The sequence below is a fragment of the Tachypleus tridentatus genome, chromosome 2, assembly GCF_004210375.1.
Source record: "Tachypleus tridentatus isolate NWPU-2018 chromosome 2, ASM421037v1, whole genome shotgun sequence".
In the NCBI taxonomy this organism is placed as follows: Eukaryota; Metazoa; Arthropoda; class Merostomata; order Xiphosura; family Limulidae; genus Tachypleus; species Tachypleus tridentatus.
Window position 1 is genome coordinate 144,885,394 of NC_134826.1, and position 19,042 is coordinate 144,904,435.

Genomic DNA, 19,042 nt, shown 5'->3' on the forward strand with positions numbered 1-19,042 from the left:
CCTATTTATTCAAATGGGACGATATGAACAACGACATTTTTACGTTTTCTTTCTCTAAGTAATATAAGTCGAAGTATGGAATAAATTAGTTCGTGGAAAACAATAATCATTATATTATATTATAACTTTATTATAGTACCTGATAAAACGTACATTTGAAAAACAAAACAAAAACTGAACCCTAATTACATTGTCAAAAATACGTTTTATAATTTTACGTTGAATTTTTTCTCTATTATTATCTTTAGTTATATTTATCTTTCAAACTTCGAATGTTCAACTCTCTCAAGCTAAGTTTCGATTTTTTTTTTCAATTATTCAAAAGATACACATTTTATATAGTTGGAATCATGACTTTACCTCTTTTGAACATAAAAACTGTTCTAAAACAACATGCCTTCATCAGTAGAGACTTGAAATTTGTTCAAGGAAGTCGTATCAAGTACAATTTTGTTATACGTATGTTCGGAGAAACATAGTGGTGCGAGGCGGTCGGATTTTTTTTCCACTTGGATTCTAAATACATTTCTACATTAAAACTGTAAGCAAAATATAATATTTTTTCTAATTATTTTAAAGTGAATTTATTTTCTTTGTTTCAGCTATACATGTACTTTGGACATGTGATTATATCGTATGTGTTGGCGGGTTTTGGTGTGGTTCTGTTCGAGATCCCCCTCATGAGGATTCAGAAATTACTTCTCTTGCAGAGGAATGGTCAGAGGGTTCCTGATGATGGCCGTGAGGTTCGCCATGATTGACGTTACAACTCACATAATTAAGCGTCACAAAGAACTAGGTACTTACTTAGACTGTCTACGTATTCCAATGGATTGATATAAATGGGTTTCACACAGCTGATATTATTTTGTTGGATTACACACAGCTATTATTGTTTTGTTGGATTACACACAGCTAACATTGTTTTGTTGGATCACACACAGCTAATATTATTTTGTTGAATAACACACAGCTATTATTATTTTGTTGGATTACACACAGCTAATATTGTTTTGTTGGATTACACACAACTAATATTGTTTTGTTGGATCACACACAGCTAATATTGTTTTGTTGGATCACACAGAGTTTATATTGTTTTGTTGGATTATATACAGCTAATATTATTTTGTTGGATTACACACAGCTAATATCATTTTGTTGGATTACACACAGCTAATATTGTTTTGTTGGATTACACACAGCTAATATTGTTTTGTTGGATCACACAGAATTTATATTGTTTTGCTGGATTATATACAGCTAATAAAGTTTTGTTGGATTACACACAGCTTACAATGTTTTGTTGGATAATTCACAGCTAATATTGTTTTGTTGAATGACACACAGATAATATTGTTTTGTTGAATGACACAGATAATATTGTTTTGTTGGATTACACACAGCTAATATTGTTTTGTTGAATGACACACAGATAATATTGTTTTGTTGGATTACACACAGTTAATATTGTTTTGTTGAATGACACACAGATAATATTGTTTTGTTGAATGACACACAGATAATATTGTTTTGTTGGATAATTCACAGCTAATATTGTTTTGTTGAATGACACACAGATAATATTGTTTTGTTGAATGACACACAGATAATATTGTTTTGTTGGATAATTCATAGCTAATATTGTTTTGTTGAATGACACACAGATAATATTGTTTTGTTGGATTACACACAGCTAATAAAGTTTTTTTTTATTACACAAAGCTTACATTGTTTTGTTGGATTACTCAGAGCTAATATTGTTTTGTTGGATTACTCATAGCTAATATTGTTTTGTTGAATTACTCATAGCTAATATTGTTTTGTTGGATTACACACAGCTAATAAAGTTTGTTGTTTTGAATTACACAGAGCTTACATTGTTTTGTTGGATCACACAGAGTTTATATTGTTTTGTTGGATTACACACAGATAATATTCTTTTGTTGGATTACACACAGCTAATAAAGTTTTTTTATTACACAAAGCTTACATTGTTTTGTTGGATTACTCAGAGCTAATATTGTTTTGTTGGATTACTCATAGCTAATATTGTTTTGTTGGATTACACACAGCTAATAAAGTTTGTTGTTTTGAATTACACAGAGCTTACATTGTTTTGTTGGATCACACAGAGTTTATATTGTTTTGTTGGATTACACACAGCTAATAAAGTTTTGTTGGATTACACACAGATAATATTGTTTTGTTGGATTACACACAGCTAATATTATTTTGTTGAATTTTACAAGCTACTCAAAGACAATCTGCACTGTCCGTGTTTAATTTTTAAGATATATATTCTATGTCAGTACTGTCAACTTTTAAGTTATTCTTTATTTATGAATAGTGGGGTTGACCGTCATATTATAATACCCCAACAGTTGAATAGAGACTGGTTTTTGTCCCACAAACCGAAAATTGCGAGTCAAGCTCCCTAACCATCAGGGTATGACGGTCCCTATCCTCAGATATAAACAGAAAAAAACTAATAATATTAAAGTGCTACTGGCGACATCTATTGTTGTATGCAATGAACTATAAGCTAATCTAGGCTTGAAGTTTTCTTTCTTTCACTTTTTATATTAATGTTTACAAGAACAATAATTCTGAAACTTTTAGTTTCTTAGAAACCGGGTTTTGATATCCGTGGTGGGCAGAGCACAGGTAGCCCATTTTGTAACTTTACGCTTTGCTTCAAATGATTGTAGTCAGGAGTCTGGTTGACAAACGAATCCAGTTGAGCACGTGCTTGGAAATAGTATACTTATTGCTTTTTATTGCATTAACAATATTAATAAATTAATGAGTTTATTTATCTCAATTTTTACACGAAGTTAATTAATTTAAAAAAATCACAACATATTTAAAAATAAATTTTTATTAAAAGTTCAGCTATAAAGTACGTTAGTTACAAAGTGTATTTTTAGATACTAGGACACTGACCTATATTCTTTAAGAATTTACTTACATCTAATAATAACATTATAATTCGGACAAACATAAACTTAACTTCGATGGCTTAACAACTAAGTCCGAGAGATTATTACGCTAAATTTGATGGTTCGAAACAATACGAGGGTTATCTGCAATAACCATCCCCAATTTAATTTATTGTTATTTCTCATTTGATATTAACCACAAAGCTACACAAAGGGTTAGTTGTGCTCTGACCACCAAGGTTATCGAACCCCGGTGTTTAGCAGTATAAATCCGCAGTCATGCCACTGTGCTACTGGTGTGTATGTGTGTATGGGGTTTAACAGTGAAAGACATCACCCACCATCAACTATTAGGCTACTCATTTACCAACGAATAGGTTGATTGGCCGTACGTTACAACAACCCCATGCCTGAAAGGGGAGAGCATACTGAATGGGACGGGGGATTAGAATCTATGACCATCAGATTGCGAGTCAATAGCTTTAACCACTTGTTCATGCAGGACCTCGATTTCTGATGCGAGGAGGGTACAGACAGCCCATTGTACAGCTTCAAGCTTAACCCAAACAAATCAACATGCCAATTGATTTTCATACTTATGATTCTATTATTCTTTGTGAACAATTTCACATTGGGTACAACGTTTTTAAATATATAAATAATAAAAAGCTACAACATACAGAAGCCAACAATCGCGGGCGAATACAACATGTCTTCACAATGAAGTCACAACATGGCCAGTTTGGACACCAGATAAATTGAGAGAAACACAGAAATCTGGAAAAAACTTTCCTTGTCATTGTTTGAGATATGGAAGAATGTATCTTTGTATGAAATGCTATATAAGTTGGTTGATATACTAATAGTCCACGTAAACCACAAATTGTGCTTTTGTTTTTTTTTGCTGAAAACTGAACAAAAGTAGGAAATTCCAAAATTGTCTATATCTGTGTTTGAAATATGTAAAAAGGATTCCTTGTAGTGAATCCCATGTAAATTGGCGAAATTTGGCTGATAATTCTCAAAAACGTAACATTGTGCTTTTTGTGGTGTCACGCATCCTTTACAATCAATAAAAATTGGAAAATTCGACATTGTTGTTTGTCATTGAATATTGTGTATTGAAAAGTGTATATAAATCAAATTCAATGTAAATTGATCAAACAAGGTTCAGTAAATGACCAACACCACTAAAAGTATGAGCTTATTTAGATTTGTGACCCCATAAAATGGCCAAAAGTAGCCACACCTCACATTTTTTTTATGCATGTTCATAAGCAACATGTAAAACAAAGTATCTTATATCAAATTCCATAAATTTGGATTTGTTTGTTGGTTTTGGAATTTCGCACAAAGCTACTCGAGGGCTATCTCTGCTAGCCGTCCCTAATTTAGTAGTGTAAGACTAGAGGGAAGGCAGCTAGTTATCACCACCCACCGCCAACTCTTGGGCTACTCTTTTACCAACGAATAATGGGATTGACGGTAACATTATAACGCCCCCACGGCTGAAAGGGCGAGCATGTTTGGCGCGATCGGGATGCGAACCCGCTACCCTCAGATTACGAGTCGCACGCCTTAACGCGCTAAGCCATGCCGGACCCTTATAAATTTGGAAACAATATTATTGACTAGAAACCCCAAATTGTGTTTTTTTGTGAGTTCTTCCCCTTAAATAGTATCAGAATGACAAAATTCTCTTTTGTAAATGTCAGTGTATTAAACACAAAAGAAATATGTATATTTGTGGCAATTTTTGTCTTGATTGTTGTAAACAGAACTGTACAGAATCACAAAATATACGTTTTGGGTTGTTTAACATTTGGCCATAACTGAAATAAAAGAAGGAAAATCAGTTATTTGGGAATATTATATCAGGGTACAACCCTACCGAGTTTTAAGTCAATCAAACGAGAAATAAAGATTTTCGTGCAAAGCTACACCAGGGCTATCTGCACTTGCCGTCCCTAATTTACTAATGTAAGACTAGAGAGCGAGGCAGCTAGTCATCACCACCAACGGCCAACTCTTGGGTTACTCTGTAACCACCGAATAGTGTGAATTACTGTCTCATTATAACGACCCTACGGTTGAAAGAGCAAGCACCTTTGGCGTGTTGGAGATTGAAACCCGCGACCTTTAGATTACGAGTTGTGCGCTTTAACCACCTGGCCATGCCGGGGCCTATCCTTATTTATACTTCACGTGGTGAGTAAGACAGAAATACTCTCCATGACTTAAACACCTTGGTATAAGCAGAGAAATATCATGCTGGAGAGATTTCTTGATAGTATATTATAACCTGTTGATCTGTTACTCACAATGTGTGTACAATTTGCAGCGTAAACATAAGAATTTCTGAGTGCAAAGGATATTAGAGTTTCGAAACCGTATACTAGCTGACTGACATATTATGAATAATGTAAAATGTACCGTGAAACGTCGTGTTTGTTATCCGTCTGGTTGTGTATTGATTTTCATATCAATTTCAGACGGTTACGTAACTGGTGGTGTCACGTGAAGCCTGAATATAGAAAACATTTTTTTTTAAATATTCTTCAAGAAACTCAGATGGCGATTGGTTGAAACTTACACTAATAATTAGAGCAGGAAAATATAAATAAAACTAAATATATTTTATTCAGCGACCAACAAAACGACAGACAAAATAAGGAAGAATTATTAATATTATATAATATATATATGATTATATTTCCCGTCTTAACTTCCTCAGTTCACGTGTTAAACGAAGAGTAAACTTTCTTGTTTCAGAGAAAAATCGGTCTCGTGCTATTCAGCTACACGTACTGTTTAATAGATGTGAAACAAATTCACTTTAACGAGAGCTGTGCGTCTGTTTTTTCGTCAGAACTAAATACCAGGTCTCATAATCCGAATCTTCATGATAGCTGTGTGGACACTAGATCGAGAGTATATAGGACAGCAGATCACACGTGCCGATCTCGAGAACTGTCTTAAACAGAGCCTTACGTTCTTTTATGATAGTTTAACAGTGTAAGATTCTCTGGATGCTGACCAACGCCTTCTCATCACAATTTATCTGACCTCATTTTCCGAACTACTACAACTACTAATACTCTTAGATTAGGCTAAGAATCGAAACTCTAGGAAATATCTACCGACGACAAGATGTGTTCTAATACAGACGATGATAAATGTTTGTTTGTTCTTGAATTTCGCACAAAGCTACACGAGGGCTATCTGCGCTAGCCGTCCCTAATTTAGCAGTGTAAGACTAGAGGGAAGGCAGCTAGTCATCACCACCCACCGCCAAGTCTTGGGCTACTCTTTTTACCAACGAATAGTGGGATTGACCGTCACATTATAACACTCCCACGGCTGAAAGGGTGAGCATGTTTGGTACGACCGGGATTCGAACCCGCGACCCTCGGATTACGAGTCGAACGCCTCAACACGCTTGGCCATGCCGGGCCAATGATAAATGTAATGAGGCTTAACACATGCATTAAAACACTTCACTAATAATGATACTACTAGAGACTTTTTATTATTTGGTTTACCTGTTTCTTGATAAAAGGTTTCCTGTGTACGTCTTGTAACCAGTAAAAAAAAACAACAGTAAAAAGTAACATTCCGAATTTTCATAAAATTTCTGTTTTTTTAATCTGAATACAAAGCTACACAATAAGATAGTTGCTTTCTGCCTATCACGGTGGCTCGGTATGGTCAGGTGGATTAAGGCGTGCGACATATAATCTGAGGGTCGCGGGTTCGAATCCCCGTTTCACCAAACATGCTCGCCCTTTCAGTCGTGGGGGCGTTAAATTGTTACGGTCAATCCCACTATTGTTGGTAAAAAGAGTAGCCCAAGAGTTGGCGGTGGGTGATGATGACTAGCTGACTTCTCTCTAGTCTTACACTGCTAAATTAGGGACGGCTAGCACAGATAGCCCTCGAGTAGCTTTGCGCGAAATTCAAAAACCAAAAAACAAACAAACAAACAAACTGCTATCACGTGTATTGAAACCCAGTTTCTAGCGTTTTAATTCTGCAGAGATGTCGCTGTGCCATTGTGGGAAGACACTGAATCAAAGATTCTAACTCGATGAACTTCGGAGCTTAATAAATACACTGCTTTACAGAAGTATTCACCAATAATGTTACATTTGATGAAACACAAATATTGTAAACAATTTCTGATAAACTTGTTTTTATTCGAAACTTGAATGATCAAATTTAACACTATTCTAAGGATGCCAGCAAAACCTTCAAAGAAAATGAGTAATTTGAAATTTGTTGATTACGCAAGTATTATGCCTTAACCCACTTGGCCAGGCCGGGCCAGGAAGGTAGGAAACATAACATTTTAAAATGATGTTTTGAAGCACGTACTCGACCATACATGATCACGCTATACTTTCAGCGATTTTATTAATTCTCTTTGTAGTTTCAAATTACACCTACCAAGACTTTCCTCATTCCAATCACCTTGTTGGTTCAACGCTAAGCTTGAGAGCTTATAACACTAAAATTCAAGACTCAAACACTGTGATGAACACAGTGCTATTTGTGCAGCTTTGTGCTGAAACAAGGAAATCCTTCTTTCCGTGGCAGATTATTTGTCATTACTTCTCCATAATGTAAAACTTGAGCCGTGAATAAACCAATAACCTTGATAAATTTAGTAAAAACTCGCTACTTTGATAAACCTTGTATAAACGTACAACCTTAATAAACCTGGTAAAAACTTACACTTTGATAAATCTAGTAAAAAAATTACAATTTTGATATACCTGGTAAAAACTCGCAACCTTGATAACCGAGTACAAACCTACAACTTTGATAAACCTACTTCTAAAAACTACTGTAAGTTACACTTTGAAATTGGCTAGATTCAGCCTTGATGACGTCATATCTCAAATTATGATGACTTCCTAAAGCCGTAACTATAACTTCATATGAATAAAGACTAAACTCAAAGTAATTAATCAAAACAACCACAAGGCTGAGTTAAACGTAACTGATGTGTAAATAATTGAGTTACAGAGACGATAAAGTTCAGAAACCCTCACTTTCATGTGGATTTGAAATAGGTAGGAAAGGTGACTTTGTTGACGTGGTGCTGGCCTTTAACAAGAACGTGACAGCGGGAAATATACATATGTGTGTGCCTCTATCCAATAGAATATTTACCTTGTGTCTTGCCGCGAGCATTATTACGGTTTTTCGCAATAGTTACAGTGTTAAGTTTCTAATTCAAATTTTCATCGAAAATTGGTGACTGCTTCTCAAGTTCAAAAACGTTTATGTTTCTTAGGTATGATTTATTTCGTTCTTAATCTGATGTTAACTGCAATGTTACGTAAACTGAAACCTTTCTTAAATAAAAAAATTATGTTTTTTGTCACAATATGTCGGTCAAATAGACCCAGTTCTCTTATACAGAAGTGTTAGAGAAGTCTCATTAATTTAAACAGAAGATGGAGGTGTTGTAATCAAAAGTTTGTTTTTCATAACTTAAACTGGCACAAAGTTGTCGATTTAATAATCCTATCTGTGACCAGATGTAAAATGCTTTGCTCTTACTATCTTTTTGTATCTTTTACACGAGTAATAACTCACCTGAATGTCTCAAGTTATTCGAAAATATTTCATTTGTTTAAAGGCTTCAATAAGTGATTCTGGTATTAAACGTTCACTGTATAAGTTGATACAGCTGTGGCTTACTCTTTGTCTGTTCTTCGGCGGGTTAGCGGTAAGTCTACAGACTTACAACGCTAAAATCCGGGTTCTATTCCCCGAGATACGTACAGCAGCTAGTCCTGTATGGGCCTACTCTATAACAAACGAAACATTCGTAATGACGAGAAACCCATCTGAAGTAAAAATGTATTCTAAAGACGGCTGGTATGGGTATTAAAAGTTTAATAAAGTACAGAAAAACGTTTCGTTTGTTTTTGAATTTCGAACAAAGATACTTGAGGGCTATCTGCGCTACCCGTCCCTAATTTAGCAGTGTAAGACTAGAGGGAAGGCAGCTAGTCATCACCACCCACCGCCAATTCTTTTACCAACGAATAGTGGGATTGACCGTCACATTATAACGCCCCCACGGCTGGGAGGGCGAGCATGTTTGGCGCGACGCGGGCGCGAACCCGCGACCCTCGGATTACGAGTCGCACGCCTTAACGCGCTTGGCCATGCCCGGCCTAAACGTTTCGACTTTCTCAGGTCGTCTTCAGGTTAACAAAAAGAGTTTGCAACTGATCGTCGCTGGGTACGTGTCTTGGGGCGGAGAGTATAAACGGACACAGGATTGCAGGGGGCGTTGTAGTTAAATGTTAGATTATTAATTAGTGTAGGTATAAAAGTGTTTCCTGAAAACATTGTTTAAGATTTTTGTTATGAGCAAAGATTTGAGAAAAACGAAACTTCTCGCGCTGACGTGCTGTGCTTAATCATTAATGTTATGGGTTCTTCGTGACTGAGTCTGAGAAACGCTTTTGGTAGTCAATAACGTATGTATATAGATTTTTTTTTTAGATTTGTATAGGTTTCTCACCAAGTGTATAACTGGTTTGTTGCATTATAACTTCTGTAACTAGGTTTATCTACAAAATTACTTGCTTTACAAATCCACATTTGGTTTGAACAAGTTAGACGTGTTTAATGATTGCAAACACAGGTTTTCTTGCTGGAGTCAAATGACCAGCTGGCAACTTCCTTTTAAGAGATAACATAATAACATATTTTCTAGGAAAACAGATGCATCGTTTTTGTAGTACTCAGATAGTTGCCTTTACAAAATTACTTTCTTCAGGTGAGAAAAAATTCTTAGCTGAAGAGACTTGTTTGGTATATGCACCTCCAGCGCTGATATTAAACAACCAACCACTAGCCAATTTTATAGGACACTAAAATTACTACAAGCGGTAGGATTGTTTGTTTTCAATTTCGCGCAAAGCTAAACGAGGGCTATCTGCGCTAGCCGTCCCTAATTTAGCAGTGTAAGACTAGAGGGAAGGCAGCTAGTTATCACCACCCAGCGTCAACTCTTGGGCTACTATTTTACCAACGAATAGTGGGATTGTCCGTCACTATATAACGCTCCCACGGATGAAAGGATGAGCATGTTTGGTGTGACGGGGATTCGAACCTGCGACCCTCGAATTATGAGTCGAGTGCCTTAACCACCTGGCCATGCCGGACTACAATTAATAATAATTAATAATCCTGCGACAGTTTTTATTATCTTGAAATGTTTACATGTCCTACTGTGGTTCCTAAACGCTGAATCTGAAAATGACGTTCATTTTTCTCCATCATATACAGAATTTTCACCAAACGTCATATCTACTTTTACATAAGTGAATCATTTACATCGAAATCGGGTCACATTTTGTTATATGTGACAACCACTGGTTATAGATTTCTTTGGACCAATCGCGACGTGAGAGTCTAATCGATCGTCCTAGAACCCAAACACAATAATAAAAATATTCATTGTTATAAACTAAATAATAATTTGATCTAAGTAAGAGTTTTTGTTCTTGATTTGTAAAATATTTTTACGTAAGCGAAAGAAAAAAGAATATTATTTATGTATTTTACGTATTTGAATTACGGAAAATCTGTTATTAACACTAAAACAGCTTTTGTGAAGTTTAAATTCGCAGGCCTGTGCTAATACTAATTAGTTAATGTTATATTTTTACATCGTAAAATTCAGTGTTTAAGGCAGAAATAAATCCAAACTATACGTAAGCTACATGAACTGGTTGTTTGTATCACTTTAGAACAACAAGCAGGTTTAAAAAAATATTGCTAGTAAAATTTACACGACTCTAACGAAAACAAATATATCATTTATTAGTTATTCCTATCAATAGGATTTATACACTAAGTAATATTTAAGAATAGGCACGGCATGGCCAAGCGTGTTAAGGCGTGCGACTCGTAATCTGAGGGTCGCGGGTTCGCATCCCGGTCGCGCCAAACATGCTCGCCCTTTAAGCCGTGGGGGCGTTATAATGAGACGGTCAATCCCACTACTCGTGGGTAAAAGAGTAGCCCAATAGTTGGCGGTGGGGGGTGATGACTAGCTGCCTTCCCTCTAGCCTTACACTGCTAAGTTAGGGACGGCTAGCACAGATAGCCCTCGAGTAGCTTCGTGCGAAATTCCAAAACAAACAAACAAACAATATTTAAGAAAGAACAAAAAATACACTGAGTACAAATTATAAAGTAATACAATACGTTTGAACATATGAAAATACGAACAGTGATCTAAACTGGTTCTGAACTGAGCTAATGAACTGAAAACTGCGACAACAAATAAACGTCAAGATAGATCTTGGAATGTAATTAAAAACAAAGTAACTCTGATTCATTCTAGACATTGTTAGCTCATAAACTGTGCACATAATGGCTGTCTGAAAATTTGAACATGTCTTTCTATCAAGAACCGTTAGGATCTAGTCATTAGTTAATGGAGTGCTCCAGGAAACAATCTCTGAAGGGAATATTAACAGTATTCTAAAGTTCCGGTATCTAGTGCTTGTTATGTGAGGAGTCACGAAAATCTATTTTAAGAAACAAGTGGAAGCCAATGAGTGAGCTGTAACATACTTACATTATTGTGTTTATAACATCGATTAATTAAGATGTTGGCAAATCATTTAGCGTCTTCAACTTATATGACAAAGTAACACGTCGCTTCTCAACCAAAAAACGTATTAGTTTTATGGTGCTAATAATGACACTGCAATACGACAATACTTAACCGACTGGGAAATACGCTAGCCTTATATTGTTAATATGATAATACAATATATCTTTGCTCAACCAATGAAAGAACTTGTTGGTTTTAGTGTTAATAAGAGGAAGTAATACACCACTGTCCATTCAACTGGAAATATCATGGTGTTAATATGACAATACAATGTTGTCTACCGAACTAAAAATCCATACTATTTAATAACTACCAACAAAAAGAAACATTCTAATGGCGTTAAAATATCTAAGTTGAAAAAATAGGATACTCATAGACCATGTTTACTGCTTAGAACATGTAACTCAACAACACAAAACACTATTTACTGCTTAGAACATCACGATAACTTAACAACACTAAACGCTATTTACTGCTTAGAACATCACGATAACTTAACAACACGAAACGCTATTTACTGCTTAGAACATCACGGTAACTTAACAACACGAAACGCTATTTACTGCTTAGAACATCACGATAACTTAACAACACAAAACACTATTTACTGCTTAGAACATCACGATAACTTAACAACACTAAACGCTATTTACTGCTTAGAACATCACGATAACTTAACAACACAAAACACTATTTACTGCTTAGAACATCACGATAACTTAACAACACGAAACGCTATTTACTGCTTAGAACATCACGGTAACTTAACAACACGAAACGCTATTTACTGCTTAGAACATCACGATAACTTAACAACACGAAACGCTATTTACTGCTTAGAACATCACGGTAACTTAACAACACGAAACGCTATTTACTGCTTAGAACATCACGGTAACTTAACAACACGAAACGCTATTTACTGCTTAGCACATGTAACTCAACAACACAAAACACTATTTACTGCTTAGAACATCACGATAACTTAACAACACGAAACGCTATTTACTGCTTAGAACATCACGGTAACTTAACAACACAAAACACTATTTACTGCTTAGAACATCACGATAACTTAATAACAAGAAACTATTTACTGCTTAGAATATCACGATAACTTAACAACACGAAACGCTATTTACTGCTTAGAACATCACGATAACTTAACAACACGAAACGCTATTTACTGCTTAGAACATCACGGTAACTTAACAACACGAAACGCTATTTACTGCTTAGAACATCACGGTAACTTAACAACACGAAACGCTATTTACTGCTTAGAACATGTAACTCAACAACACAAAACACTATTTACTGCTTAGAACATCACGATAACTTAACAACACGAAACGCTATTTACTGCTTAGAACATCACGGTAACTTAACAACACAAAACACTATTTACTGCTTAGAACATTACGATAACTTAATAACAAGAAACTATTTACTGCTTAGAACATCACGATAACTTAACAACACGAAACGCTATTTACTGCTTAGAACATCACGATAACTTAACAACACAAAACACTATTTACTGCTTAGAACATCACGATAACTTAACAACACTAAACGCTATTTACTGCTTAGAACATCACGATAACTTAACAACACAAAACACTAGTTACTGCTTAGAACATCACGATAACTTAACAACACTAAACGCTATTTACTGCTTAGAACATCACGGTAACTTAACAACACAAAAAACACTAGTTACTGCTTAGAACATCACGATAACTTAATAACAAGAAACTATTTACTGCTTAGAACATCACGGATAACTTAACAACACAAAACACTATTTACTGCTTAGAACATCACGATAACTTAATAACAAGAAACTATTTACTGCTTAGAACATCACGATAACTTAATAACAAGAAACTATTTACTGCTTAGAACATCACGATAACTTAACAACACGAAACGCTATTTACTGCTTAGAACATCAAGGTAACTTAACAACACGAAACGCTATTTACTGCTTAGAACATCACGGTAACTTAACAACACAAAACACTATTTACTGCTTAGAACATCACGGTAACTTAACAACACGAAACGCTATTTACTGCTTAGAACATCACGGTAACTTAACAACACGAAACGCTATTTACTGCTTAGAACATGTAACTCAACAACACAAAACACTATTTACTGCTTAGAACATCACGATAACTTAACAACACGAAACGCTATTTACTGCTTAGAACATCACGGTAACTTAACAACACAAAACACTATTTACTGCTTAGAACATTACGATAACTTAATAACAAGAAACTATTTACTGCTTAGAATATCACGATAACTTAACAACACGAAACGCTATTTACTGCTTAGAACATCACGATAACTTAACAACACGAAACGCTATTTACTGCTTAGAACATCACGATAACTTAACAACACGAAACGCTATTTACTGCTTAGAACATCACGGTAACTTAACAACACGAAACGCTATTTACTGCTTAGAACATGTAACTCAACAACACAAAACACTATTTACTGCTTAGAACATCACGATAACTTAACAACACGAAACGCTATTTACTGCTTAGAACATCACGATAACTTAACAACACTAAACGCTATTTACTGCTTAGAACATCACGATAACTTAACAACACGAAACGCTATTTACTGCTTAGAACATCACGATAACTTAACAACACGAAACGCTATTTACTGCTTAGAACATCACGATAACTTAACAACACAAAACACTATTTACTGCTTAGAACATCACGATAACTTAACAACACTAAACGCTATTTACTGCTTAGAACATCACGATAACTTAACAACACAAAACACTATTTACTGCTTAGAACATCACGATAACTTAACAACACGAAACGCTATTTACTGCTTAGAACATCACGATAACTTAACAACACGAAACGCTATTTACTGCTTAGAACATCACGATAACTTAACAACACGAAACGCTATTTACTGCTTAGAACATCACGGTAACTTAACAACACGAAACGCTATTTACTGCTTAGAACATCACGGTAACTTAACAACACGAAACGCTATTTACTGCTTAGAACACATGTAACTCAACAACACAAAAACACTATTTACTGCTTAGAGCATCACGATAACTTAACAACACGAAACGCTATTTACTGCTTAGAACATCACGGTAACTTAACAACACAAAACACTATTTACTGCTTAGAACATCACGATAACTTAATAACAAGAAACTATTTACTGCTTAGAATATCACGATAACTTAACAACACGAAACGCTATTTACTGCTTAGAACATCACGATAACTTAACAACACGAAACGCTATTTACTGCTTAGAACATCACGATAACTTAACAACACGAAACGCTATTTACTGCTTAGAACATCACGGTAACTTAACAACACGAAACGCTATTTACTGCTTAGAACATGTAACTCAACAACACAAAACACTATTTACTGCTTAGAACATCACGATAACTTAACAACACGAAACGCTATTTACTGCTTAGAACATCACGGTAACTTAACAACACAAAACACTATTTACTGCTTAGAACATTACGATAACTTAATAACAAGAAACTATTTACTGCTTAGAATATCACGATAACTTAACAACACGAAACGCTATTTACTGCTTAGAACATCACGATAACTTAACAACACAAAACACTATTTACTGCTTAGAACATCACGATAACTTAACAACACTAAACGCTATTTACTGCTTAGAACATCACGATAACTTAACAACACAAAACACTAGTTACTGCTTAGAACATCACGATAACTTAACAACACTAAACGCTATTTACTGCTTAGAATATCACGGTAACTTAACAACACAAAACACTAGTTACTGCTTAGAACATCACGATAACTTAATAACAAGAAACTATTTACTGCTTAGAACATCACGGTAACTTAACAACACAAAACACTATTTACTGCTTAGAACATCACGATAACTTAATAACAAGAAACTATTTACTGCTTAGAACATCACGATAACTTAATAACAAGAAACTATTTACTGCTTAGAACATCACGATAACTTAACAACACGAAACGCTATTTACTGCTTACAACATCACGATAACTTAACAACACGAAACGCTATTTACTGCTTAGAACATCACGGTAACTTAACAACACAAAACACTATTTACTGCTTAGAACATCACGATAACTATTTTAACAACACGAAACGCTATTTACTGCTTAGAACATCACGGTAACTTAACAACACGAAACGCTATTTACTGCTTAGAACATGTAACTCAACAACACAAAACACTATTTACTGCTTAGAACATCACGATAACTTAACAACACGAAACGCTATTTACTGCTTAGAACATCACGGTAACTTAACAACACAAAACACTATTTACTGCTTAGAACATTACGATAACTTAATAACAAGAAACTATTTACTGCTTAGAATATCACGATAACTTAACAACACGAAACGCTATTTACTGCTTAGAACATCACGATAACTTAACAACACGAAACGCTATTTACTGCTTAGAACATCACGATAACTTAACAACACGAAACGCTATTTACTGCTTAGAACATCACGGTAACTTAACAACACGAAACGCTATTTACTTAGAACATGTAACTCAACAACACAAAACACTATTTACTGCTTAGAATATCACGATAACTTAACAACACGAAACGCTATTTACTGCTTAGAACATCACGATAACTTAACAACACAAAACACTATTTACTGCTTAGAACATCACGATAACTTAACAACACTAAACGCTATTTACTGCTTAGAACATCACGATAACTTAACAACACAAAAAACACTAATAACAAGAAACTATTTACTGCTTAGAACATCACGATAACTTAACAACACAAAACACTATTTACTGCTTAGAACATCACGATAACTTAACAACACGAAACGCTATTTACTGCTTAGAACATCACGATAACTTAATAACAAGAAACTATTTACTGCTTAGAACATCACGATAACTTAATAACAAGAAACTATTTACTGCTTAGAACATCACGATAACTTAATAACAAGAAACTATTTACTGCTTAGAACATCACGATAACTTAACAACACGAAACGCTATTTACTGCTTAGAACATCACGATAACTTAATAACAAGAAACTATTTACTGCTTAGAACATGTAAATCAACAACACAAAACACTATTTACTGCTTAGAACATCACGATAACTTAACAACACGAAACGCTATTTACTGCTTAGAACATCACGATAACTTAACAACACGAAACGCTATTTACTGCTTAGAACATCACGATAACTTAACAACACAAAACACTATTTACTGCTTAGAACATCACGATAACTTAATAACAAGAAACTATTTACTGCTTAGAATATCACGATAACTTAACAACACGAAACGCTATTTACTGCTTAGAACATCACGGTTACTTAACAACACAAAACACTAGTTACTGCTTAGAACATCACGATAACTTAATAACAAGAAACTATTTACTGCTTAGAACATCACGATAACTTAATAACAAGAAACTATTTACTGCTTAGAACATCACGATAACTTAACAACACAAAACGCTATTTACTGCTTAGAACATCACGATAACTTAACAACACTAAACGCTATTTATTGCTTAGAATATCACGGTAACTTAACAACACAAAACACTATTTACTGCTTAGAACATCACGATAACTTAATAACAAGAAACTATTTACTGCTTAGAACATCACGATAACTTAACAACACGAAACGCTATTTACTGCTTAGAACATCACGGTTACTTAACAACACAAAACACTATTTACTGCTTAGAACATCACGATAACTTAATAACAAGAAACTATTTACTGCTTAGAACATCACGATAACTTAATAACAAGAAACTATTTACTGCTTAGAACATCACGATAACTTAATAACAAGAAACTATTTACTGCTTAGAACATCACGATAACTTAACAACACAAAACGCTATTTACTGCTTAGAACATGTAAATCAACAACACAAAACACTATTTACTGCTTAGAACATCACGATAACTTAATAACAAGAAACTATTTACTGCTTAGAACATCACGATAACTTAACAACACGAAACGCTATTTACTGCTTAGAACATCACGATAACTTAATAACAAGAAACTATTTACTGCTTAGAACATCACGATAACTTAATAACAAGAAACTATTTACTGCTTAGAACATCACGATAACTTAACAACACGAAACGCTATTTACTGCTTACAACATCACGATAACTTAACAACACGAAACGCTATTTACTGCTTAGAACATCACGGTAACTTAACAACACGAAACGCTATTTACTGCTTAGAACATCACGGTAACTTAACAACACGAAACGCTATTTACTGCTTAGAACATGTAACTCAACAACACAAAACACTATTTACTGCTTAGAACATCACGATAACTTAACAACACGAAACGCTATTTACTGCTTAGAACATCACGGTAACTTAACAACACAAAACACTATTTACTGCTTAGAACATCACGATAACTTAATAACAAGAAACTATTTACTGCTTAGAACATCACGATAACTTAATAACAAGAAACTATTTACTGCTTAGAACATCACGATAACTTAACAACACGAAACGCTATTTACTGCTTACAACATCACGATAACTTAACAACACGAAACGCTATTTACTGCTTAGAACATCACGATAACTTAACAACACGAAACGCTATTTACTGCTTAGAACATCACGATAACTTAACAACACGAAACGCTATTTACTGCTTAGAACATGTAACTCAACAACACAAAACACTATTTACTGCTTAGAACATCACGATAACTTAACAACACGAAACGCTATTTACTGCTTAGAACATCACGGTAACTTAACAACACAAAACACTATTTACTGCTTAGAACATCACGATAACTTAATAACAAGAAACTATTTACTGCTTAGAATATCACGATAACTTAACAACACGAAACGCTATTTACTGCTTAGAACATCACGATAACTTAACAACACAAAACACTATTTACTGCTTAGAACATCACGATAACTTAACAACACAAAACGCTATTTACTGCTTAGAACATCACGATAACTTAACAACACAAAAACACTATTTACTGCTTAGAACATCACGATAACTTAACAACACGAAACGCTATTTACTGCTTAGAACATCACGGTAACTTAACAACACAAAACACTATTTACTGCTTAGAACATCACGATAACTTAATAACAAGAAACTATTTACTGCTTAGAACATCACGGTAACTTAACAACACGAAACACTATTTACTGCTTAGAACATCACGATAACTTAACAACACGAAACGCTATTTACTGCTTAGAACATCACGATAACTTAATAACAAGAAACTATTTACTGCTTAGAACATCACGATAACTTAATAACAAGAAACTATT

General features: G+C 34.6%; 2 protein-coding genes across 11 annotated transcripts in view; one reads left to right on the plus strand and one right to left on the minus strand.

Moving 5' to 3' along the window:
* The window catches only part of LOC143245290 (nose resistant to fluoxetine protein 6-like), a 61,875-nt gene extending 59,021 nt beyond the window's left edge, over positions 1-2,854 (plus strand). For 3 of the 5 annotated variants that reach the window (XM_076491461.1, XM_076491462.1, XM_076491465.1), the window contains exon 16: positions 603-2,854. In XM_076491461.1, the coding sequence (XP_076347576.1) occupies positions 603-761 (159 nt within the window). In that variant the 3' untranslated portion in view covers positions 762-2,854. The remainder of the gene's footprint in view (positions 1-602) is intronic. The other 2 variants (XM_076491464.1, XM_076491463.1) reach the window with 2 other exon arrangements.
* LOC143245294 (glucose transporter type 1-like) overlaps positions 1-19,042 on the minus strand; it is a 582,725-nt gene that overhangs the window by 164,358 nt on the left and 399,325 nt on the right. The gene's annotated exons all lie outside the window — the stretch shown is intronic.